Here is a 27,201-nt window from a genome sequence, read left to right on the forward strand (position 1 = left end):
ATTTCTCTTACAACCAGCTTGTTTCTCTGAGTCACTGTTTGTAACTAATACACATGGTTAACTATTTCTTTGTACCTGAGTGCTGTCTGGGTACTAGTAGTTCCAGTTTGCAGCAGACTGTCTGAGCAATCCTATATTTCAGCTTCGAAGAGAAAACAAAACAATTTCATTCATATAAAATCAGCTCCATGACATCTCTTCATTTCTAGGCCATTCCAAGATAACAGTGGCTTCTGTTGTATGTCTGAAATAAAGGCAAAACACTGCGGCTGCTGGAGGTCTGAAACAATCACAGAGACTGCAGGAGAAACGCAGCAGGTCTGGCAGCATCTGTGGAGAGAGAAAAACACTGAGTTAACATTTCCACTCTTGTATAACACTCCTAAGAAGAGCCTGAGCTTCTCTAACATTCTCGGTGTCTGTTCTGTGTCTCCAAGGTGGCAAAATTCTCACTGCAAATACTCTCAACAAACCATTCCCCAGCAGTAAGTAGGAAAACAGCTGTGAACACTGGTTATTAGTTATTCCTTTTCCCTGAATGTAATGATACTCATGATGAATAGCTAGATTTATCTTGCTTTAATTTAAGGAGCATTGAGGAACCCATATGTGCACTGGGAGCTTAATTTAAAATTAAATGTTCTTTACAGTATTATTGCCATTCTGAAGGTTATAAGCAATAGCTTCAACAAAGTGTCTGGGAGAGATGTGGACCATTGAACCCCCTTCACCTTTTATTAGGATCATGGCTGATCAGATCAGGCTAGAATGTGGCCTGTATCTCTCCTTCATCCAGACTAGAATATCTCCCATGATATGAAGTTGAATGGAAAACAGTTGGAGAAATTCCAGTTTCAGCTACAGTGTAATCTGAATCGTGGTCCCCAGAATATTAGCTGAGTTTCTGAATTAAAAGTCCAACATAATACCACTAGGCATCATTGCCTCATTTGCTCAACGATGAAATGTCTTAGGAGTTCCTTTTCAATGTCCAATATTCATAGTTAAGTGTGGGCCTTTAGAGATCAGTTATAAAAGAATCAATACTCTCCTCAGTCCCTGACTACACCGAATGAACTTTGCCCTGTCCATTAGCGAGTTGCATCACTGATTAAAGTGAGAGTCTAAAGCCTTGATGATGTCTCCATATTTAGTGCTTTCTTCTGTGACAATACTGTGGATTTAAGAGGGGTGTTTTGTCCCAGTTTCTTTTACATAGAGATTAGGAGTCAGGTGCAGAGCAATCTGTTAAAAGATTTTTAAAAAATTTGTGAAGCCTTGGGTTTTTAAAAAAATGTTGGAACAATAGAAGCAGCCTGAATGGGTGTGGTCAAGCTCCCACCCACAGAACCAATGGTTTTAGTTTTAGTTTCCAGCAGTTGTCGTTTGGGGTCTTGAAGAAGTGAAGATATTGTTCCCTCTCTTGATTACAGCCAAAAGCTGGGGGTTCTCTTCCTGCGCTGCTGGAGCTGCATACAAGACAATCTGTTTTCTGAATTTGTTTATGGCACATTACTATACAGGAACAGTTAATTAGTAATTGTTACTGTATCTATGAGTCTGTTCAGTTTTCTAATAAAGCTAAGATATTTCAAATTCTTCTTTCTTTTGTTGTAGCTTAACTGTAGTATCTGAATAAATTGTGTTTTGCTGAATATTGAGTAGTTTCGTCAATCAAATTGCATCTGGAAAGCAACGCTTGAAATTTACTTGTAAAATAAGAAAAGGTTAGAGTCTGGGCTACCTTCTCAATATATTTTGCAGGGGCCTGACCTGGTCTACAACACTTCATCAATCCTCTGCTTAATCAGAATGCCATCAGCACTACTGCTGATTGTAGGTCCTGACCTGATCCCAGTCTGGATTCTCCCAGGTCGTAAGGCAATTTGGTCTGGGTTGAAGGTGTGATGCTGATTAATCCAGTATGTGGCCTGGTCGAGACTGTGTGTGTGGGCCTGAGGTTTGGGAAAGGGAAAGGCTATTGCTGTCCCGCTGCACGTTAGGGTACTCTGGGGGACTCTTGTTGTGCCTCTTGCTGCTCCAGGCATCTCCCAGGCACTGGACTGCGCTCACCGCTTTTCAGCTTTCCTGTCTCTCTCAACAATGGTGGCACGATTAAACTATCCACAGACACCTGCGTTATTACCAAGACTGGGGGCTGCGTGTATTCAATAGAGAGAAGAGATTTGAAAACTGTTCTGTTATAAACAACTAAACATTTTTACAGATTGTTATTGCACAGAAAGAGGCCATTCAGCCCTCCCCACCCCCCCATTGTGTCTGTACCAACTCTCCAACCAGCATTATGAAGCAATACCATTTTCTTGCTTTTCCCCATACCCTTGCACATTGCTTTGATTTATTCTTTTTTATTAGTTATTTACACTGTGCAAGGTAGGTTTCATGGGGTTTTATATCTTTTTCTTTCAGGTTCCAGCTACATGTGATCTGACAGCACCTGAGCTGACCGATGATGCACTCTAACAATGGACATAAAAGCTATCAGTCCCTTACATGCAATAATCTTTTAAAATGTACAGCTTTTCAAAATTCCTAACACTGTCAGTTAACACCGCCCTGACAGATGTGCTTCAAGTGAGGAAACCTGCTGTCTCTTGTTGATGTGTGATTCCAGCCCCACACCAGCTCTTCATGATTCTCAACAAACCACTCGGTTTTATCAAAAACTAACTCAGCAGCTTGAAATGTGAACAAAGGAACCAGAGGCAGGAAGCGGACACCTCATTAATAAACACACTCCACCCTCTTGATAAGATCATGACTGATCTGACCAGCCCTTTCCTGTCTATCCTTGAAAATCCTTATTTTTCTTGATAGTCACAGTGCTATCAAAGTCCACCTTAAAACTATTCAAGTACTCAGCCTTCACTGTCCATCAGACGATGAGACATAGGAGCCATTCAGCTCATCCAGTCTGCTCTACCATTCAGTCATGGCTGATATGTTTCTAAATCTCATTCTCCTGCCTTCTCCCCATAACCCTTGATCCCTTTGCTAATCAAGAGTCTATCCATTTCAGTCTTAAATACATTCAATGACTTGGCCTCCACAGCCCTCTGTCACAATGAGTTCCATGGATTCACCACCCTGTGTTTAAAGCAATTCCTCCTCATCTCAGTTCTAAGAGGTTGTTCCTTCACTCAGAGGCTGTGCCCTCAGGTCCTAGTCTCTCCTACTAGTGAAAACATTTTCTCCACATCCACTCTATCCAGGCCTCTCAGTATTTTTTTAAGTTTCAATCAGATCTCCCCCTTATCCTTCTAAACTCAATTGAGCACGGACCCAGAGTCCTCAGCCACTGCTCATATGGCAAGCCCTTCATTCCCAGGATCATTCTTGTGAACCTCATCTGGACGCCATTCAAGGCCAGCATATCCTTCTTTAGATATGAGGCCTAAAACTGTTCACCATATCCCAAATGCGGTTCAACCAGAATCTTAGACAGTTTCAGCAGTACATCACTGCTCTTTTATTCTAGCATCTCAAAATGAATGCTAAAATCGCATTGCCTTCCTAACTGCCAACAGAATGTAAATGTTAAACTTAAATTAGGATTCATAAGTCCCTTTATACTTCAAATTTCCAAAACCTATTCCCATTAAGAAAATAATCTTAGCTTCTCTTACCATATCTTTCCCACAGTGCCATTCTTCAACGACCAACACTGTGACTTTAAATGTCCCATCTTACCAGTGAAACACCTGAGGCCTTTTACCTCCTTTTCACCCTCTTGACCTTCTTTTTTCCCCTGTGGTAAACTATTGCCAGTGTGCTCTTGTTTTGTAGTAAAGGATCTCCCCTTCTCCCAATTTCTATCCCTCACAGGATTAAATTCCTGTTGGAAACTAAATTTCACCTGTCACCTGTCATCTCTGCCATTCTTTTCACTTCTTCAACTTTCTGTTCAACCACATAGATTCTTATCATTTCTGGAAGTGAGTTTTTACACTCTTCCAGCAGAATAATCTCGGTTCCAGCCTCATAGTCCTATCTATTTTAAAGATGTGTACCCATATGTCAAAATTGCTATGTTTGATACTTTCGAACTCGAATAAGTCTGACCTGGTTCCTTCTTTGTGTTTCTGAACCACTGTCTATATGCTTCTGGTACCACTTCATAAGAGCCTTTTTGACATTTGCACAACCTCTTGACCCCTCATCTGACAGCGCTGCAAGTACCTCACTACCCCTGCCTACCAGCTTAGTCTGAACATTACCCACAAGTTCCCAGCCATTCCATCTGCCTAGCCAATGTTTCAAATGAAATAAAGAAGGCCTCGACATCTTTCTCATCAAAATGTGACAGTTTTTTAACATACTTGTATACATCACCAACTTCTCTCTTCATCGCCATTCTGTTAAAACTAGATTAGATTACTTACAGTGTGGAAACAGGCCATTCGGCCCAACAAGCCCACACCGACCCGCTGAAGCGCAACTCACCCAGACCCACACCCCTACATTTACCCCTACACCTAACATTACAGGCAATTTAGCATGGCCAATTCACCTAACCTGCACGTCTTTGGACTGTGGGAGGAAACCGGAGGGAACCCACGCAGACACGGGGAGAATATGCAAACTCCACACAGTCAGTCGCCTGAGGCAGGAATTGAACCCAGGTCTCTGGCGCAGTGAGGCAGCAGTGCTAACCACTGTGCCACTGTGCCACCCTTGACTTTCCTGACTAGTTCACAACTTTTGAAGTTCAAATTCTCCCTTCTTTCTTTTTGCTCAACTAAGAACCTTCACTTCCTTTTTTTCCCATGGTTCTTCTTCCTCTTTCTTTATCTTCTAATTCCATTTGCCAATATAAGGTTTTCTAACTCTCCTGCACTCGTCTGTTTCTCTGATGCACCTAAGCACTTCACCAACTCTACTACAATTTCTGCTTTCCTTTTGTCCCTCGTTAAACCAATTCTAATCTATTTGCTAATTCGAAAAGTATGTCTTTCCTCTGTTTTTCTAAATTTTCATGGCAAATTTGGGAAGCATCTTCAAACCCCAGAACCTCTTTAGCAATGTTAAGAGATTCTAGGATGATTCTATGATTATGATTTCCCACACTTTTAATTTAACCTAAAACAAGTACCTGAAATTAAACAAATTTGCCACATAAGTTTTATTTAAAGACCAAGGACACTAATAGGCAAGCAATTAAATCTGCTGGGATCTTTTCATACCCCAAATCACTTCAAATCTATCCAAATCTCAGACTCAAGCCCCCAGATCTGAAATGACATTGCAGTGAACTCTTCTGTTAATCAAACCAAATACCCATAAAAGCTCGCCTTGCCTCATAATCTGTTAACATGTGAGTGACAGAGAACTCCCGAATTCCAATGCTTACGCAAGATAAAATGAACTTTTTTTTTAAACTCTAGACAACTATTCACAACTCTAAGCCCTCATTTCTCTTAGCAGCTTACTATCTGCCTCCAATTCTCTAACAATATGCTGTTCCAATAACACACTTATCAAAATTATGTCAACTTAATTTCAAAACCACATAATTGATGTTTTCTTCCATATCTTGACTCTTGCTGATCTCCCTGGGTTGTCTTGTTTGTTTTTACTGTGAGTATGTTTCATGTGAAAAGGTACCTTTGATAGAGTGTGTTTCCTAATTTCTTTGAGAGCAAGATGTTAGATGAACATTTAGCTCTCCATGGGTTGCTCTCTCTATGGCAACTGACCAACTTTCAAAATGTCCGCATTTTATACTCCCCTAACATCAAATCATCTCATTGGTTCGATGTTGTCAAAACAATAAATTCAAACTTGATTAGGTTTTAGTATCCTGGGGTATAATCTAAATTGTTGGTTAAATTTGAATTGTTGTCAAAACAGCATGCAAAACTCAGGTATCTATTTCACAGCTAAATGTTATATATTTTCAATTTTCCAGTACACTCTGGGACTGCCATCCAGTCATACACACAGGTGTTTGCAATCTCTCAGTTCAGAACAGCATTCACTCTCTCTTAAAGGTACAGTATTTGCTTTCAACTTCATTACACTCTGTTGTTCTTACCAAAGTGTATAACCTCTCACTTTGCCACAATTGTATTCCATCTGCCACTCTTTCTCCACTCTCCCAGGCTGTCCAAGTCCTTCTGTAACCTCCCCGCTTCTTCTACACTACCTATCCCTCCACCTATCTTTGTGTCATCTGCAAACTTAGCATCAGTGCCCTCAATTCTTTCTCCCGATCATTAATGTATAATGTGCATAGTTGTGGTTACAAAGCAGACCTTATGTCACCTGTTTATCCCCACTCTCTGCCTTCTGCCAGTTAGCCAATCCTCTATCCATGCCAGCACCTTGCCCCTAACACCATAGATAATGGAATCATGCAGTCATAAGAGCTGTACAGCATAGAAACAGACCCTTCAGTCTAACTTGTTCTCGCCGACCACATATCCTAAATTAATCTAGTCCCATTTGCTAGCATTTAGCCCAAATCTCTCTAAACCCTTCCTATTTATGTAGCCATTCGGATGCCTTTTAAATGCTGTAATTGTACCAGCCTCCACCACTTCCTCTGGCAACTCATTCCGTACACACGCCATCCTCTGCCTGAAAACATTGCCCCTTAGGTCCCTTTTATATCTTACCTTCTCACCTTTAACCTATGCCCTTCAATTTTGGACTCTCCTACCCTGGAGAAAAGACCTTGTCTATTTATCCTACCCCTGCCCCTCATGATTTTATAAACATCTATAAGGTCACCCCTTAATCTTCGATGGTCCAGTGGAAAATCGCCCCAGCCTATTCAGCCTTGCCCTACAGCTCAAACCCTCCAACCCCAGCAACATCTATTTAAATCTTTTGTGAACCCTTTGAAGTTTCACAACTTCTTTCCTATAGCAGGGAAACCAGAATTGAACACAATATTCCAAAATGTCCTATACATCTGCAACATGACCTTCCAACTCCCATACTCAATGCACTGACCACTATAGGCAAGCACATAAAATGCCTCCTTCATTATCCTGTCTACCTGCAACTCCACACTTATCTTTTTTACCAGCTTCCCATGCAGCATCCTGCCAAAGTCCTTCTGGAAATCCAAACACATCACTTTCACTCACTCTCATTTGTCTAGTGTGCTCATTACCTTCTCAAAACATTCTAACAGATTTGTCAGGTTTGACCTACCCTTGACATACCCTTAGGGGCAGCACAGTGGCTCAGTGGTGAGCAATGCTGCCTCACAGCGCCAGGGACCCGCGTTTGATTCCAGCCTTGGGTGACTGTCTGTGTGGAGTTTGCACATTCTCCCTGGATCTGCGGGGATTTCCTCCGGGTGCCCTGGTTTCTTCCCACAGTCCAAAGGTGTGCAGGTCAGGTGAATTGGCCATGCTAAACTGCCCATAGTGTTAGGTGCATTAGTGAGAGGGAAATGGGTCTGAGTGGGTTACTCTTCAGAGGGTCGGTGTGGACTTGGTGGGCCGAAAGACCTGTTTCCACGCTGTAGGGAATCTAATCGTGACAAAAGCCATGCTGACTCAGCACTATTTTACCATGTGTTTCCAAGTACTCTATAATCTCATCCTTAATACAGAGGAATCTTGATTATCTGAATATCAATTATCTGAAGGAGATCTCAAAGTCCTGATAGAAACATTACATCAAAGACGTGTTTCCAACAGTGATTGCGCCTTTTGTTTACATTGATTAAAATGAACACGGCGACTGAAATGCTGCCGAGAACAGTCCTGGACATCGATGGGAGCCCAGGCACCATCTCCAAATGATTGACCGCCTGCCCTTTCTCTCCCCACACACTTTCCCTGGAGTTCTACACAGGGGTGTAGCCTAAAACCCCTCTTCCCCACATAATGTCTCCAACACTTTGCTGTACAGGGCAAAGGTGGAACTTGACAAAACGTTGCAGTGAAAAGTTGTTTGTGTGTGTGTGTGATAGTGTGTGTGTGTGTTTGTGTGTGTGTGTGTGTGTGTGAGAGAGAGTGATGGGTGTGTGTGTGTGTTTGTGTGTGTGTGAGTGAGAGAGTGATGGTTTGTGTGTGTGAGTGAGAGAGTGATTGTGTGTGTGTGTGAGTGATAGGGTGTGTGTGTATGTGAGAGTGATGGGGTGTGTGTGTGTGAGAGAGAGAGTGATGGGGTGTGTGTGTGTCCATGAGAGAGAGTGATGGTGTGCGCGTGTATGTGAGAGAATGATGGGGTGTGTGTGTGTGAGAGAGTGATGGGGTGTGTGTGTGAGAGTGATGGGGTGTGTAGGTGTGAGAGTGATAGGGTGTGTGTGTGTGTGAGTGGGAGTGATGGGATGTATGTGTCTGTGTTGTGTGAGAGTGATGGGGTATGTGTGAGAGAGAGAGTGTGATGGGAGTGTGTGTGTGAGAGAGTGATGGGGTGTGTGTGTGTGTGTATATATGAGAGAGTGATGGGGTGTATGTGAGAGAGAGTGATTGTGTGTGTGTGAGAGTAATGGGGTGTGTGTGAGAGTAATGGGGTGTGTGTGTGAGTGATGGGGTGTGTGTGTGTGAGAGAGAGTGATGGGGTGTGTGTGAGAGAGAGTGATGGGGTGTGTGTGTGAGAGTGATGGTGTGTGCGTGTGAGAGAGTGACGGAGTGTGTGCGTGCGAAAGAGTGATTGTGTGGGTGTGTATGAGAGTGATGGGGTGTGTGTGTGTGAGAGTGATGGGGTGTGTGTGTGAGAGAGTGATGGTGTGTGTGTGAGAGAGAGTGATGGTGTGTGTGTGTGAGAGAGAGTGATGGTGTGTGTGTGTGTGTGTGTGTGTGTGTGTGTGTGTGTGTGTGTGTGTGTGTGTAAGAGAGTGATGGGGTGGGTGTGTGTGAGTGATGGTGTGTGTGTGAGAGAGAGTGATGGTGTGTGTGTGTGTGTGTGTGTGTGTGTGTGTGTGTGTGTGTGTAAGAGAGTGATGGGGTGGGTGTGTGTGAGTGATGGTGTGTGTGTGAGAGAGAGTGATGGTGTGTGTGTGTGTGTGTGTGTGTGAGAGTGATTGTGTGTGTGTGTGTGAGAGAGTGATGGGGTGGGTGTGTGTGAGTGATGGTGTGTGTGTGAGAGAGAGTGATGGAGTGTGTGTGTGTGTGTGTGAGAGAGTGATGGTGTGTGTGTGAGAGAGAGTGATGGGGTGGGTGTGTGTGAGTGATGGTGTGTGTGTGTGTGTGAGAGTGTGATGGTGTGTGTGTGAGAGAGTGATGGAGTGTGTGTGTGTGTGTGTGTGTGAGAGAGAGTGATGGTGTGTGTGTGAGAGAGTGATGGAGTGTGTGTGTGTGTGTGTGTGTGTGTGTGTGAGAGAGAGTGATGGTGTGTGTGTGAGAGAGTGATGGAGTGTGTGTGTGTGTGTGTGTGAGAGAGAGTGATGGTGTGTGTGTGAGAGAGTGATGGAGTGTGTGTGTGTGTGTGTGAGAGAGTGATGGTGTGTGTGTGAGAGAGTGATGGTGTGTGTGTGTGTGTGAGAGAGTGATGGTGTGTGTGTGAGAGAGTGATGGAGTGTGTGTGTGTGAGAGAGTGATGGTGTGTGTGTGAGAGAGTGATGGTGTGTGTGTGTGTGTGTGTGTGTGTGAGAGAGTGATGGAGTGTGTGTGTGTGTGTGTGTGTGAGAGAGTGATGGTGTGTGTGTGTGAGAGAGTGATGGAGTGTGTGTGTGTGAGAGAGTGATGGTGTGTGTGTGAGAGAGTGATGGAGTGTGTGTGTGTGAGAGAGTGATGGTGTGTGTGTGAGAGAGTGATGGAGTGTGTGTGTGTGTGAGAGAGTGATGGTGTGTGTGAGAGAGAGTGATGGAGTGTGTGTGTGTGTGTGTGTGTGTGTGTGTGTGAGAGAGAGAGTGATGGTGTGTGTGAGAGAGAGTGATGGAGTGTGTGTGTGTGTGTGTGTGTGTGTGTGTGAGAGAGAGTGATGGTGTGTGTGTGAGAGAGTGATGGTGTGTGTGTGAGAGAGTGATGGTGTGTGTGTGAGAGAGAGAGTGATGGTGTGTGTGTGAGAGAGTGATGGTGTGTGTGAGAGAGAGTGATGGAGTGTGTGTGTGTGTGTGTGTGTGTGTGTGTGAGAGAGAGAGTGATGGTGTGTGTGAGAGAGAGTGATGGAGTGTGTGTGTGTGTGTGTGTGTGTGTGTGTGAGAGAGAGTGATGGTGTGTGTGTGAGAGAGTGATGGTGTGTGTGAGAGAGAGTGATGGAGTGTGTGTGTGTGTGTGTGTGTGTGTGTGAGAGAGAGAGTGATGGTGTGTGTGTGAGAGAGTGATGGTGTGTGTGTGAGAGAGTGATGGAGTGTGTGTGTGTGTGAGAGAGTGATGGTGTGTGTGTGAGAGAGTGATGGAGTGTGTGTGTGTGTGTGTGTGTGTGTGTGTGAGAGAGAGTGATGGTGTGTGTGTGAGAGAGTGATGGAGTGTGTGTGTGTGTGTGTGTGTGTGTGTGTGAGAGAGAGTGATGGAGTGTGTGTGTGTGTGTGTGTGTGTGTGTGTGAGAGAGAGTGATGGTGTGTGTGTGAGAGAGTGATGGTGTGTGTGTGAGAGAGTGATGGTGTGTGTGTGAGAGAGTGATGGAGTGTGTGTGTGTGAGAGAGTGATGGTGTGTGTGTGAGAGAGTGATGGTGTGTGTGTGAGAGAGTGATGGTGTGTGTGTGAGAGAGTGATGGAGTGTGTGTGTGTGTGTGTGTGTGTGTGTGAGAGAGAGTGATGGTGTGTGTGTGAGAGAGTGATGGTGTGTGTGTGAGAGAGTGATGGTGTGTGTGTGAGAGAGTGATGGAGTGTGTGTGTGAGAGAGAGTGATGGTGTGTGTGTGAGAGAGTGATGGTGTGTGTGTGAGAGAGTGATGGTGTGTGTGTGAGAGAGTGATGGAGTGTGTGTGTGTGTGTGTGTGTGAGAGAGTGATGGAGTGTGTGTGTGTGTGTGTGTGTGTGTGTGTGAGAGAGAGTGATGGTGTGTGTGTGAGAGAGTGATGGTGTGTGTGTGAGAGAGTGATGGTGTGTGTGTGAGAGAGAGAGTGATGGTGTGTGTGTGAGAGAGTGATGGTGTGTGTGTGAGAGAGTGATGGAGTGTGTGTGTGTGTGTGTGTGTGTGTGTGTGTGTGTGAGAGAGTGATGGTGTGTGTGTGAGAGAGTGATGGAGTGTGTGTGAGAGAGTGATGGTGTGTGTGTGTGTGTGTGTGTGTGTGTGTGTGAGAGAGAGTGATGGAGTGTGTGTGTGTGTGTGTGTGTGTGAGAGAGAGAGTGATGGTGTGTGTGTGTGTGTGTGTGTGTGTGTGTGTGAGAGAGAGTGATGGTGTGTGTGAGAGAGTGATGGTGTGTGTGAGAGAGTGATGGTGTGTGAGAGAGAGTGATGGTGTGTGTGTGTGTGTGTGTGTGTGTGTGTGTGTGAGAGAGAGTGATGGAGTGTGTGTGTGTGTGTGTGTGTGTGTGTGTGTGTGAGAGAGTGATGGTGTGTGTGTGAGAGAGTGATGGAGTGTGTGTGTGTGTGTGTGTGTGTGTGTGTGTGTGAGAGAGTGATGGTGTGTGTGTGAGAGAGTGATGGTGTGTGTGTGTGTGCTATTTGGAGCCTTATCCACCAAAGGCAGCAGCAGTCTTATTGTTGCTGTCTTGTCCGGCTGCTCCGGAGGGGCTGGGGTTGGGGGCAGATAGGGGAGAGTGTGGTGTTTGCGTTTGGGGGAGGACGGGGCAGGAATGGATGGGGTTGGGGGACAGATGGGGGAGCCGGCATAGATGGAGCCACGGATGGGTGGTGGGGGCAGACTGGGGCGGGGGCAGAGAGGGTGGAGAGATGGCAATGGTGCACCGTGGGTTGGGGGCGAACAGGGTGGTGGAGTGGACGATGTTGGAGGTCGAACAGGGGGCAGGGATGCACGGGGTCTCATGCACGCTGGGCTGCTGTCCAGTCTCCTGAACAGAGAGCGAACTTAGCAAGTGCTTGCTGTGTCAATCCATTGAACTAATGCGGGGGAGTGGGGATTGAGGCTTGAGCAATGCGGCAGCTCCCTTACACACGTGTGTGTGTCTGCTCAGAAACAAACCCTGAAACAGAGAGGGGGAGAAAGGTAGGCAGAGTGAGGAGAAAGGAAACTTCCGAAAACTTCCAGCCCCAGAAGAGAGGCATTGAATCAATCAGCTAAATAATCAATGATCTGAATAAAATAGTGCCTGCCCATCTCATTTGGATAATCAAGGTTCCTCTTATAATGGACTCTAAAATCTTCAAATTAGCAAAATGCTCTGTAAGGTAAACAACTTTGAAGTGGCCAACGAAGTATATACCTTCCATATCTTTCTTTGCTTCTTCTTAATCAGCTTAATTTGAAAAGATGACTTTGCTTTCCCAGCTAAAACTGATCAAATCTGCCACACTGAAAGTATCAGACATCCTCTGTGGACAATCTTGTTTCCTGCAATGCTGGCTTCTAGCACACCGTCAGTTCTTCAAAACAATGGTCTGCGTTTCCCCCTCAGTTTTGGAGGGCTTCTGATTGGATGAGGTGGACATCATTGGGTTAAACTAATTTATGGGCTTAGACTGAGCCTCAATATAGAATGACATCCTGGTTATGTGCTCTTCATTCAGCCTACCTTGTATTTTGGACTGATTCCTGATGAAGAGCTTATGCTCGAAAAGTCGACTCTCCTGCCCCTTGGATGTTGGGACTAATATCCTGGGTGGGAAATTTGCTGGTGCTATTCAGGTGGGTTTAAATTAGCTCAGCAGGGGGATGGGAACTGGAGGTGTAGCTGCAGTGGACAGGAGGATGAGAGTAGGAAGGACAGGGACAGGATTTCAGGGTCACAGGAATGTGCTGGCAGACAGCAAACTGGTTTGAAGTGTGTCTACTTCAACGCCAGAAGTATCTGAAATAAGGTAGGTGACCTTGCAGCATGGATAGGTATCTGGGACTTTGATGTTGTGGCCATTTCGGAGACATGGATAGAACAGGGTGAGGAATGGATGTTGCAAGTTTCAGGGTTTATTATTTTTTTTTATTTTTTTATTATTAGACTTACAGTGTGGAAACAGGCCCTTCGGCCCAACAAGTCCACACCGACCCGCCGAAGCGAAACCCACCCATACCCCTACATTACCCCTTACCTAACACTACGGGCAATTCAGCATGGCCAATTCACCTGACCCGCACATCTTTGGACTGTGGGAGGAAACCGGAGCACCCGGAGGAAACCCACGCAGACACGGGGAGAACATGCAAACTCCACACAGTCAGTCGATTTAGACCTTTCATTAAAAACAGGCAAGGTGGTAAAACAGGGGGAGGCGTGGCCTTGTTAGTCAAAGATAGTATAACGGTGGCTGAGAGAGTTTTTGATGAGGACTCGTCTACTGAGGTAGTGGGGACTGAGGTTAGAAACAAGAGAGGAGTGGACACACTGCTTGGAGTTTTATACAGACCTCTGCAGAGTTCCAGGGAGGTGGAAGAGAGGATTAGCAAAATTATTCTGAGTAGGAGTGAAAGGAACAGGGTGGTCATTATGGGGGTCTTTAACTTCCCCAACATTGACTGGAAATGTTATAGCTCTAATATGTTGGATGGTTCAGTTTTTGTCCAATGTGTACAGGAGGGTTTCCTGACACAGAATGTCAAAGGACCGACAAGAGGGGAGGCCACTCTGGATCTAGTGCTTGGTAATGAACCAGGCCAGGTGTTTGATTTAGTGGTAGGTGAGCACTTTGGAGAGAGTGACCATAATTCAGTTTAGTTTAGCGATAGGTACATGCCATAGGTCAAGAGTTATCAATGGGGCAAGGGCAATTATAATGCGATTAGGCAAGAATTAGGATGCATAGAATGGGGTAGCAAAATGCAGGGGATGCAGACAATCGAAATGTGGAGCTGGTTTAAGGAACAGATATTGCGTGTCCTTGATAGGTATGTCCCTGTCAGGCAGGGAGGAAGTGATAAGGTAAGGGAACCGTGGTATACTACAGAAATTGCATCTCTTAGAATCATAGAGTCATAGAGACGTACAGCATGGAAACAGACCCTTCGGTCCAAACCGTCCATGCCAACCAGATATCCCAACCCAATCTAGTCCCACCTGCCAGCACCCGGCCCATATCCCTCCAAATCCTTCCTATTCATATACCCATCCAAATGCCTCTTAAATGTTGCAATTGTACCAGCCTCCACCACATCCTTTGGCAGCTCATTCCATACACGTACCACTATCTGCGTGAAAAAGTTGCCCCTTAGGTTTCTTTTATATCTTTCCCCTCTCATCCTAAACCTATGCCCTCTAGTTCTGGACTCCCTGACCCCAGGAAAAAGACTTTGTCTATTTATCCTATCCATGCCCCTCATAATTTTGTAAACCTCCATAAGGTCACCCCTCAGCCTCCAACGCTCCAGGGAAAACAGCCCCAGCCTGTTCAGCCTCTCCCTGTAGCTCAGATCCTCCAACCCTGGCAACATCCTTGTAAATCTTTTCTGAACCCTTTCAAAGTTTCACAACATCTTTCCAAGAGGAAGGAGATCAGAATTGCACGCAATATTCCAACAGTGGCTTAACCAATTTCCTGTACAGCTGCAACATGACCTCCCAACTCCTGTACTCAGTACTCTGACCAATAAAGGAAAGTCTTCTTCACTATCCTATCTACCTGCGACTCCACTTTGAAGGAGCTATGAACCTGCACTCCAAGGTCTCTTTGTTCAGCAACACTCCCTAGGACCTTACCATTAAGTATATAAGTCCTGCTAAGATTTCCTTTCCCAAAATGCAGCACTTCGCATTTATCTGAATTAAACCCCATCTGCCACTTCTCAGCCCATTGGCCCATCTGGTCCAGATCCTGTTGTAATCTGAGGTAACTCTCTTCGCTGTCCACTACACCTCAAATTTTGGTGTCATCTGCAAACTTATTAACTGTACCTCTTATGCTCGCATCCAAATCATTTATGTAAATGACAAAATGTAGAGGGCCCAGCACCGATCCTTGTGGCACTCCATTGGTCACAGGCCTCCAGTCTGAAAAACAACCCTCCACCACGACCCTCTGTCTTCTACCTTTGAGCCAGTTCTGTATCCCAATGGCTAGTTCTCCCTGTATTCCATAAGATCTAACCTTGCTAATCAGTCTCCCATGGGGAACCTTGTCGAATGTCTTACTGAAGTCCATACAGATTATCTCTACTGCTCTGCCCTCATCAATCTTCTTTGTTATTTCTTGAAAAACTTAATCAAGTTTGTGAGACATGATTTCCCATGCACAAACTATCCCGAATCAGTCCTTGCCTTTCCAAATACATGTACATCCTGTCCCTCAGGATACCCTCCAACAACTTGCCCACCACTGAGGTCGGGCTCACCGGTCTATAGTTCCCTGGCTTGTCTTTACCGCCCTTCTTAAACAGTGGCACGTTTGCCAATCTCCAGTCTTCCGGCACCTCACCTGTGACTATCGATGATATAAATATCTCAGAAAGAGGCCCAGCAATCACTTCTCTAGCTTCCCACAGGTCCTGGGGATTTATCCACTTTTAACCATTTCAAGACATCCAGCACTTCCTCCTCTGTAATCTGGACATTTTGCAAGATGTCACCATCCATTTCCCTACAGTCTATATGATTAGATTAGACTTACAGTGTGGTAACTGGCCCTTCGGCCCAACAAGTCCACACCGACCCGCCGAAGCGCAACCCACCCATACCCCTACATTTACCCCTTACCTAACACTACGGGCAATTTAGCTTGGCCAATTCACCTGACCCGCACATCTTTGTGACTGTGGGAGGAAACCGGAGCACCCGGAGGAAACCCACGCAGACACGGGGAGAACGTGCAAACTCCACACAGTCAGTCGCCTGAGTCAGGAATTGAAACCGGGTCTACAGGCACTGTGAGGCAGCAGTGCTAACCACTGTGCCACCGTGCCGCCCATATAGTGCCACCGTGCCGCCCATATCTTCCATATCCTTTTCCACAGTAAATACTGATACAAAATACTCATTTAGCATCTCCCCCATTTTCTGTGGCTCCACACAAAGGCCGCCTTGCTGATCTTTGAGGGGCCCTATTCTCTCCCTAGTTACCCTTTTGTCCTTAATAAATTTGTAAAAACTCTTTGGATTCTCCTTAATTCTATTTGCCAAAGCTAACTCATGTCCCGTTTTGCCCTCCTGATTTCCCACTTAAGTATAATCCTACTACCTTTATAGTCTTCTAAAGATTCACTCGATCAATCCTGTCTATACCTGACATATGCTTCCTTCCTTTTCTTAAACAAACCCTCAATTTCATTATGAGAAAGTGAGGACTGCAGATGCTGGAGATCAGAGCTGAAAATGTGTTGCTGGAAAAGCGCAGCAGGTCAAGCAGCATCCAAGGAGCAGGAGAATCGACGTTTCGGGCATGAGCCCTTCTTCAGGAACGAGGAGAGTGTGCCAAGCAGGCTAGGATAAAAGATAGGGAGGAGGGACTTGGGGGAGGGGCGTTGGAAATGCGATAGGTGGAAGGAGGTTAAGGTGAGGGTGATAGGCCGGAGTGGGGGTGGGGGCGGAGAGGTCAGGAAGAAGATTGCAGGTTAGGAGGGCGGTGCTGAGTTCGAGGGATTTGACTGAGACAAGGTGGGGGGGTGGGGGGAAATGAGGAAACTGGAGAAATCTGAGTTCATCCCTTGTGGTTGGAGGGCTCCCAGGCGGAAGATGAGGCGCTCTTCCTCCAGCCGTCGTGTTGCTATGATCTGTCGATGGAGGAGTCCAAGGACCTGCATGTCCTTGGTGGAGTGGGAGGGGGAGTTGAAGTGTTGAGCCACGGGGTGGTTGGGTTGCCTGGTCCGGGTGTCCCAGAGGTGTTCTCTGAAACGTTCCGCAAGTAGGCGGCCTGTCTCCCCAATATAGAGGAGGCCACATCGGGTGCAGCGGATGTTGTAAATAATGTGTGTGGAGGTGCAGGTGAATTTGTGGCAGACATGGAAGGATCCCTTGGGGGCTTGGAGGGAAGTAAGGGGGGAGGTGTGGGCCCAAGTTTCGCATTTCTTGCGGTTGCAGGGGAAGGTGCCAGGAGTGGAGGGTTGGATTGGTGGGGAGTGTGGATCTGACGAGGGAGTCACAGAGGGAGTTGTCTTTTCGGAACGCTGATAGGGGAGGGGAGGGAAATATATCCCTGGTACAGCAGCAGCTAATGATCCAATACAGACAACAAACAAAACTAATGTCATTACAAAGTACCGTGCAAGGACTGTAACAAACACTACTTTAGACAAACAGGTAGAAAACTAGCCACCAGGAAACATGAACACCAACTAGCCACAAAAACACATGACCCACTCTCACTGGTATCCTTACATACAGATGAGGAAGGACACCACTTCGACTGGGACAACACATCCATCCTAGGACAAGTCAAACAGAGAGAGACACACAAGAATTCTTAGAAGCATGGCATTCCAACTGGAACTCACATTGACTTGGATCCCACTTACCACCCCATGAAAAAAAGAACAGGAAATTATATCACCACAGGAAATAGCATCACCAACCCAAGGAAACCCAAAAATATAAATAGAAAATGGACTACACCACCAGTGCTTCATCTCAAGGCTCACTGAAGATGTTACCTAGCATGATGACGAAATGTCCGAAAATGAACCTTCCAGCTCAGCGAGCATTCCTACATCCATGTGTCACGTTAACACAATAGGTAATTAGACAGCAGATATATTGCAGCAAGGCAGAGTGGTACTTATGAAGGAAGTGAACACAAGTGGGTTTATTTGTTCAAAAAATGTTTATTGATACTTAAACTTTCTATAAAGTTGAATTTAAAAATTAAAATTGTCAATGTATCAAAAAGTTCCCATTCTGATTCTATTAATTTATAACACACCATCTAAGATTCTTGCAAGCAACTCAATTTGGGCTTTGGTGGAGGAAAAGGCAGGACAGATCTGCAGGCATTCCACTCGGTAAATGCTCTTCTGAGCCTTGAAGAGCAGGAGGTCTCCAAGCAGGGTTTGCTTCCTGCTGCCTGGAACATCCACATTCTGAGGCAGATGGGAAATTGGGATCTAGATTAAATTCCCAACAGTATGGAAACAGGCCCTTCAGCCTAACAAGTCCACATCAACCCTCCAAAGAGTAACTCACCCAGACCCATTCCGCTATCTTATATTTACCCCTGATTAATGCACCTAACACTCTGGGCAATTTAGCATGGCCAATTCACCTAACCTGCACATCTTTGGATTGTGGGAGGAAACCGGAACACCTGGGGGAAAGCCACGCAGACACGGGGCGAATGTGCAAACTCCACACAGACAGCTGCCTGAGGCTGGATTCAAACTTGGATTCCTGGTGCTGTGAGGCCACCCACTGAGTCACCATGCCACCCCAGTCTACAAGTGACCTGAGGGAAGAAAGAAAGCTTACCTTGACCCTTAGTCCTGATATCTATCAAATTACCCTGTCAGGAAATGCATGTCTGTGGATCACATGAGGATCTGGCTTTTTATTCCTTTCTATTGATTTACTCATCAACACACACCGTGTTGGGTCACATCCACTGAAGTACAGGAAAGCTACTGGTAATTGGTCACAGTACCCCACCCAAAGGAAACATCTTCTGGGCACGTGAAAACAGAAGAAAACAAGACTGCCAAATAAGGGAATCACAGATTCTCAGCTGGCATGTTGAATCGCTTTCTAATCTGTTCTGAAAATTGAAACCCATGTCCCCCCTGATTGGCATACACCGGGCAATTCCCCCAGCTGGGACGGTTAATAAACACAAAGCAAAGTATTGAGTCAGCTGGAGGTCAACGGTTTCTCCATTGGAAAGGGGGCTTCCTGTTTTCAATAGAAAGGCGTTCTGCAGCAAATCCCAGGCAACAGTATAAGAGCCAGTCACCAGGGTGAGCTGCTGACACCAGCAGAGGATACAATCTACCTTATTATGAAATAACGGTGAACATTTTAACTCCCATTTCTCTTCCTACTTTGTACCCAAGCTTTTTTTGTACCTAGGTACCTAAGATGGCACTATTGTGGCAACATTATAATCCTTTCACTATACTTCTGTATTGGAGTACACATGACACTAAAACTGAAATCTAAAATCTAGAGTAACAAGCCTCTGCAACGGTTTCTAAGTCTCCCAGTGTGAGAGATACATATTGGGAGATCTCACAACGACAGGACGCTGGGGGAGGAGGCAGAAGCTGCATCAACTTGGTGAAGGAGGAAAAAAAACAAATGAAGCTCTCACTCCCATCCTGAGGAAGCATGGACTTTGTCTGAAGGCCTGAGAAGGAGGGTGACATCCCCTTGACTGACTAGCACAGCATCACTTACATATTGGTTTGCATGTGAAAAATGGCCAAGTGCCAAAACTATTTGTAGAATATTTCCCAGCAAAACGCAGGAATTCAGGAGGGAGGGAGAAGGGATACATAGAATTAGTATACTACTACGGAAACTGTTAACGATTTCTTTATGAACAAGCTCATGGATCTTTCTTTCCCTGAACAGGAAGCAGAAAGCCCTCCAAGACAGGAAAATGAACATCAAAAATCTGGATTCACCCACACAAAAGCAAACATATGCTGAGTGGGTTATCCAGATTTAGAAGCATGAATAGTGGGGATAGCTCTACTAAGCAGCCCTCACCCAGCATAACCCCTGCTTCTTCAGGACAAAGACTTCCATGTGTTTCTGCATGAGCAAACCAGAATACAAATTTGATTTAACAATCTTGGCTGGGTTTTGCATAAGTTTACGAATACCTGCATCTTTCTTCCTCTCTGCTGACCCTACCCTTGCCAACTTCTATATAAAGAACACCATGATGGAGATCTGAAAGTCATGCCTAATTGCACAGACAAAACAAATTTACTTCTGTTTTTCTTAAAGCCACACTCTTGGATTTTACTCTGCTCTCTCTAATTTATAGCAAGGAACATTTTAATGCCATAGCAACAACATTCATTTTGTTAAAATTGAACCTTTTGAAGATCTGTGTTCTGAATGAATGGAGGTCAGACTGACTGTCTGTTCACTGAAAGAGCTTTCTGTCTCTAGTGTTGATGCTTCGAAAGCTGTGTAACTCAGCTCAACGTGTGTACGTGTACGTGCATGTGTGAGAATGCAAGTGAAAGTGAAGGATAGATTCTAGGCTGATACTGTTCAAAGGATAGTGTGTGAACAAGTAATCTCTCTGCTACATCCTTCCAGCCTCTTTGAACCGTTGTAGAAGTGGGTCATCAGCCTTCAAGGCAAAAGTTAAAGTTCGCTTCTGATAGTACTCTGGGTCGGTTTGTAGGTTCTCTATGACACTGGAAAGTAGATGCGCACGTTCCACCATGGTTCCTGGAGCATCATAGCTAACAGCAGTGAAGTGAATGTGAAGGTGATAGTAGGAGGGCTGATAATGAAAGTAAATCCTCAGCTGGCTTCCGGGAATATTATAACGCTTGGAGATGGCAACCTGGAGGATCAAAAAAAATCAGAGTTATAGAACTGATTTCTTAAAGATACCTTGGTATGTAAGGTTAGATTATCCAAATTTGTTTTTTTTTTAATGGGATGCGGACATCACTGGCAAGGCCAGCATTGCTGCCCATCCTTAATTTCCAAATAAACTAAACGGCCATTTTAGAGAAAACCTAGAAGTTAACCACGATACTGGGAGGTAAAAACAATGACTGCAGATGCTGGAAACCAGATTCTGGATCAGTGGTGCTGGAAGAGCACAGCAGTTCAGGCAGCATCCAACGAGCAGCGAAATCGACGTTTCAGGCAAAAGCCCTTCATCAGGAATAAAGGCAGTGAGCCTGAAGCATGGAGAGATAAGCTAGAGGAGGGTGGGGTAGGGAGAGAGTAGCATAGAGTACAATAGGTGAGTGGGGGAGGAGATGAAGGTGATAGGTCAGGGAGGAGAGGGTGGAGTGGATAGGTGGAAAAGGAGCTAGGCAGGTCGGACAAGTCCGGAGAAGTCATGGGGACAGTGCTGAGCTGGAAGTTTGAAACTAGGATGAGGTGGGGGAAGGGGAAATGAGGAAGCTGTTGAAGTCCACATTGACGCCCTGGGGTTGAAGTGTTCCGAGGCGGAAGATGAGGCGTTCTTCCTCCAGGCGTCTGCTGGTGAGGGAGCGGCGGTGAAGGAGGCCCAGGACCTCCATGTCCTCGCCAGAGTGGGAGGTGGAGTTGAAATGTTGGGCCACGGGGTGGTCTGGTTGATTGGTGCGGGTATCTCGGAGATGTTCCCTAAAGCGCTCTGCTAGGAGGCGCCCAGTCTCCCCAATGTAGAGGAGACCGCATCAGGAGCAACGGATACAATAAATGATATTGGTGGATGTGCAGGTAAAACTTTGATGGATGTGGAAGGCCTCTTTAGGGCCTTGGATAGAGGTGAGGGAGGAGGTGTGGGCGCAGGTTTTGCAATTCCTGCGGTGGCAGGGGAAGGTGCCAGGATGGGAGGGTGGGTCGTAGGGGGGCGTGGACCTGACCAGGTAGTCACGGAGGGAACGGTCTTTGCGGAAGGTGGAAAGGGTGGGGAGGGAAATATATCCCTGGTGGTGGGGTCTTTTTGGGGGTGGCTGAAATGTCGGCAGATGATTTGGTTTATGCGAAGGTTTGTAGGGTGGAAGCTGAGCACCAGGGGCATTCTGTCCTTGTTACGGTTGGAGGGGTGCAGTCTGAGAGGGGAAGTGCGGGATGTGGACGAGATGCGTTGGAGGGCATCTTTAACCATGTGGGAAGGGATACTGTGGTCTCTAAAGAAGGAGGCCATCTGGTGTGTTCTATGGTGGAACTGGTCCTCCTGGGAGCAGATATGGTGGAGACGGAGAAATTGGGAATACGGGATGGCATTTTTGCAAGAGATAGGGTGGGAAGACGTGTAATCCAGGTAGCTGTGGGAGTCGGTGGGTTTGTAAAAAATGTCAGTGTCAAGTCGGTCGTCATTAATGGTGATGGAGAGGTCCAGGAAGGGGAGGGAGGTGTCAGAGATGGTCCACGTAAATTTAAGGTCAGGGTGGAATGTGTTGGTGAAGAAGAGCACGAGGTGGCGCCAATGCAGTCATCAATGTAGCGGAGGAAGAGGTGGGGAGTGGTGCCGGTGTAATTACGGAAGATCAACTGTTCTATGTAGCCAACAAAGAGACAGGCATAGCTGGGGCCCATATGTGTGCCCATGGCTACCCCTTTGGTCTGGAGGAAATGGGAGGATTCAAAGGAGAAATTGTTACGGGTGAGGACCAGTTCGGCCAAACGAATGAGAGTGTCGGTGGAACGGTACTGTTGGGGACATCTGGAGAGGAAAAACGGAGGGCTTGGATGGCGGACGGAGGTGTAGAGGGATTGGATATCCATGGTGAAGATGAGGCGTTGTGGGCCGGGGAAACGGAAGTCTTGGAGGAGGTGGAGGGCGTGGATGGTGTCTCGAATATATGTGGGGAGTTCCTGGACTCGGCGGGGACAGGACAGTGTCGAGGTAGGTAGAGATGAGTTAGTGGGGCAGGAGCATGTTGAGACAATGGGTTGGCCAGGATGGTCAGGCTTGTGGATCTTGGGAAGGAGGTAGAACCGGGCAGTCCGGGGATACTGGGAGCTGATTCAGACTTACACATAGTTTGGATTGGGTAAGGGTGCCAGATTTCTCCCCTAAAGAAAGTCAAAATTGAGTTTTGAGAAGATTTGTAGCTCAGATTGAGGTTCTAGATGTAAGTTTGATTGGTGAGTTGGAAGGTTCATTTTCAGACATTTGTCACCACATTCGTGGTGAAGCACTGGTGTTATGTCCTACTTTCTATTTATGTGTTCAGGTTTTCTTGGGTTCGTGATGCCATTTCCTGGGTTGGTGATGTCATTTCCTGTATTGGCGATGCCATCATCTGTTCTTTTTCTCAGAGGCTGGTAGAAGGCATCCAAATCAATGTGATTGTTGATAAGAGTTCCAGTTGGATTGCCATGCTTGGAATTCTCGTGCATGTCTCTGCTTGGCTTGGCCTAAGATGGATGTGTTGTCCCAGTCAAAGTGGTGTCTTTCCTCATCTGTATGTAAGGATACTAGTGAGAGTGGGTCATGTCTTTTTGTGGCCAGTTGATGTCCATGTATCCAGGTGGCCAGTTTTCTGCTGGTTTGTCCAATGTAGTGTTTGATACAGTTCTTGAAAGATGTTTCATAAATGACGTCTGTTTTGTTGTTATCTGTATGGGGTCTTTTAAGTTCATTAGCTGCTGTTTAGTGTATTGGTGGGTTTGTGGGTTACCATGATGCCAAGGGGTCCGAATAGCCTGGCAGTCATTTCCGAGATGTCTTTGATGTAGGGGAGAGTGGCTTGGGTTTCTTGCTGAGAAATCAGTGAACTGTGTTCATTTGGTACCCATTCATTTTGAATATGTTGTGTAGGTGATTTTACTCTGCATTGCAGTATGTGGTGACTGGTTGAAATAATGTTTTGATGCAGCTTTGTTTGTGGGTGTTGGGTTGATTGCTTCTGTAGTTCAGTATTTGGTCCATATGTATTGTTTTTTTTTCTGTAGACGGTGGTTTAAAGTTCCCCATTGATTTGGGAATTGACCAGTCAATGGGGAACACCAAAACAGCATCTACAGGAAAACAACACATACGGACCAAATACTGAACTACAGAAGCAATCAACCCAACACCCACAAAGGAAGCTGCATTAGAACATTATTTCAATGAGCCACCACACACTGCAGCACAGAGGAACTACAAAGTGCAGAGGAAAGTCACCTATACAGTGTATTCAAAAAATATGGGTACCCAATGAATACAGTCCACCGATTTCTCAGCAACAAACCTAAACAAGCAGACAAAACATGTCCAGAAACCGTAGCACTCTCTCCTACATCAAAGACATCTCAGAAACGACTACCAGATTACTCAGACCACTTGGCATCATGGCAGCCCACAAACCCACCAAGGCACTAAAACAGCAGCTAATGAACTTAAAAGATCCTATATAGACAACAACAAAATGAATGTCATTTACAAAATACCTTACAACAACTGTACCAAACATTACATTGATCAAACAGGTAGAAAACTATCCACCAGGATACATGGACATCAACTAGTCACAAAAAGACATGATGCACTATCACTAGTATCTTTACATACAGATGAGGAAGGAGGCCACTTTGACTGACAACACATCCGTCCTAGGACAAGCCAAACAGAGACACACACGAGAATTCCTAAAAGCATTCCATCAACAAACATATTGATTTGGATGCCATCCAGTACCCTCAGAGAAAAAGAACAGGACATGACATCACTAACACAGGAAATGACATCACCACCCCAAGAAAACATAAACATATAAATAGAAAGCGGGACACAAAACCAATGCTTCACTGGAGGCTCTCTGATGATGTTACCCAGTATGGTGACAAAATATCCAAAAATGACTCTTCCAGTTCAGTGAGCAAACTTACATCCAGAATGTCAAAACCTTACAGCACAGAAGCAGGTGCGGGGCCCCCATGCTTGATTTGACATAGCTGTTTAGTATTTAATTAATATGTTTAACATTAATTCCCAGAGCTGCCCTTTTCCTAATCGACGAGAAGTTACTTCTTACTCTTCAATTTACAACTGTCTCGTTCTAATGGCCCAACGTAATTTGAAGAACTTTGAAATGGTAAACCGTGGGGAGAAAATGATCTCAGCTATTCTACGTGTTAGCACTCTCATTTCGCATCCTCATTGTGTGACTATGACAATTTCATTAGTGTTCATGCTTCGCAGAATAGAAAAACCTGCAATACACTTCATTTTCATTTCAAATCCTCCACATTTCGCTAAAAGGTGGAGCCACAGATGAATCAGAGTTGGCTTGAAGTGTACACTGCGTCAACGTGTCTGGTTGGACTTGCTCGGGGTCAGCTTTTGGATACTGTACAGGAGGAAGGGTTGGGGCGGTTTGATTGAGTAATGGGGGATTGGCTGTGGCATGAAGTCATGTAGGTGTTGTGGGACAGTGGGAGATCGGTGTGAGTGATTGCAGGTCAGGGTCTCAGTTTTCTAGTAACCAAGGATTACAGTAGGTTATTCCTCTAACCTTCCATGGCTAACTATTCAGCTAAGGGATTCAGCACTCTCTGAAGCCTCCAAATCTAACTCATAATCAGGGGTTCTTTATTGACAATTCCAAATATCTGGTAAATGCCCATCAGGCATCCTTCTTGGTAATTTCCGTATAGTTAGAAACTTAGGCTTCTAAAATCCTAATGCCTCGCTTTCAGGGTATGCCTGACTTCTTTTTCAGCCAGCAGCACTGCGGCCTAACGCTCTCAAATTAATTTAATCATCTTAAAAATCAAAACAAAAACTTTGCTTTTAGCTCAAAAATGATTGTAGCTAGTCTCCCTGGATCATTCAATCGGCTTTTCAATCATAGAAGCTCCAGTATGGAAGCAGGCCATTTGGCCCATCAAAGCCATACCAATCCTCCAACAGCAGCACACCCAGACCCATTTCTCTACTCTATCCCTGTAGTCCTAAATTTCCCATTGCTAAGCCACCTAACCTACACATCCCTTGACATACTGGGCAACTTAGCATGGCCAATCAATCCATCTAATATATACATTTTTGGACTTTGGAAGGAAACTACAGCAACAGGAGGAAACCCTTGCAGACAGAGAGAGAATGTGCAAACTCCACACCACTCCGCCTGAGGTGGCTTCAAATCTAGCTCCCTGGCACTGTGAGATAGCAATGCTAAACACTCAGCCACCATACTGCCCACAAACTGCAGCAAGTATATTTTTCGGAGTTGGTGTAAAATATGGTCACACATACGTGAGTCAATTCCTCAGGGACAGGGTTAACTTATCCCCTCAGTAACATTTACAGACATGACCCATTCACAAGATTAAGCCACAACGACCGTTAAAGAGGAGAAAGGAACAGTGGATTTTGGCTGCTTTTCCAAAACTGGCTGAGCATGAGCCAGAGCAAAATTACCAGAAATTGAATACAATATAAAGGAGCGTGTTGACAGCATGGACAGTGGGATCAGTTTTTGGACTGCTCTAACCCACAGCTGTCACGGGCATAACATGCATAATGACTTTGTCTGAACTGTAAACCTCAGTAGTTTAATTCTCTACATGGATCTCATGTAGCCAGCTGCAAGCTGAAAGCTGGCTGATAAATGCTAACAGCATCAGCCATACATTGATCAGACAACAACATGAATTACGCAGGATATATAACACAGAAATAGTCCATTCAGCCCAATCAATCCATGTTCTACTCCAGGTTCTACTCCAGGTTCATCCTCTTTAATAAATCCACAACTGTAGCTCTCTGCTCCCTTGTCCTTCAAATGCTGTGCAGCTTTTCTTGAAATTAATCTACACTATTCACTTCAACAACTAACTGGGTGAACAGGTTTCTTTTTATATATATATATTCTTATGTTCAAGGCCAATAAGTGACACTCTTTTCCATCTTATTAAAATAATTGTATAACTTACTAAGTCACCCCTCAGCCTTCTTTGTTTCCTGAAGAAAGCAAAATTGAGCAGTCAATCCTCTCTCATTTATAGTACCTTCACCATAATAAAATGTTTCAGAAGTGTCAGGCAATGAAGACAGGTTCGTCACGGAGAAAGGGGTGAAGGAAAAACTTAAAGGAGGAAAATAAGGAAGAGAGGCAAACTCTCTTTGAGTTTCTAAGGAAAATTTTCTAAGGAGAAAATTTTCCATTAGGGTATTTTTAAAAATTCATTCATGGGATGAGGGTATCACTGGCTAGGCCAACTGCATTGCTGTGGGTCTGAAGTCATATGTAGTCCAGACCAGGTGAGGATGGCACAGATTTCCTTCCCTAAAGGACATTAGTGAACCAGATGGGTTTTTTTCCCCCCACAATTGATAATGGTTTCATGGTCATCGTTAGAATCGTAATTCCACATTTTATTGAATTCAAATTCCTCCCTCTGCTGTGGCAGGATTCAAACCTGGGTCCCCGGAACATTACCTGGTTCTCTGGATTAACAGTGCAGCAATAACACCACTAGGCTGTTGCCTCCAAATAAAGCTGAAGCCACAGCCACCAGTGATGTAGGGAGTAAAATTGTGAATGCTCAATTGGGCAGAAGGCTCGAGGTGAATACAGACCGAGGAAGAAGCAAGGTCAATATTAGATAGCCATTGGAAAACAATGCTGAGAATTGTGAAATCAAGATGTTGCTTATCTAGGAACCAATGTTCAGCAAGCACAGAG

The 27,201-nt window shown here is 45.3% G+C and overlaps 1 protein-coding gene across 1 annotated transcript in view; it reads right to left on the reverse strand.

Moving 5' to 3' along the window:
* Nucleotides 1-17,710: 17,710 nt before the first annotated feature.
* The window catches only part of dcps (decapping enzyme, scavenger), a 51,745-nt gene continuing 42,254 nt past the window's right edge, over nucleotides 17,711-27,201 (reverse strand). Inside the window, exon 6 of the mRNA XM_060846954.1 lies at nucleotides 17,711-20,423. Coding sequence (XP_060702937.1) covers nucleotides 20,157-20,423 — 267 coding nt within the window. The 3' untranslated portion in view covers nucleotides 17,711-20,156. The remainder of the gene's footprint in view (nucleotides 20,424-27,201) is intronic.

This window comes from Hemiscyllium ocellatum, chromosome 29 (genome assembly GCF_020745735.1).
Source record: "Hemiscyllium ocellatum isolate sHemOce1 chromosome 29, sHemOce1.pat.X.cur, whole genome shotgun sequence".
Taxonomy (NCBI): Eukaryota; Metazoa; Chordata; class Chondrichthyes; order Orectolobiformes; family Hemiscylliidae; genus Hemiscyllium; species Hemiscyllium ocellatum.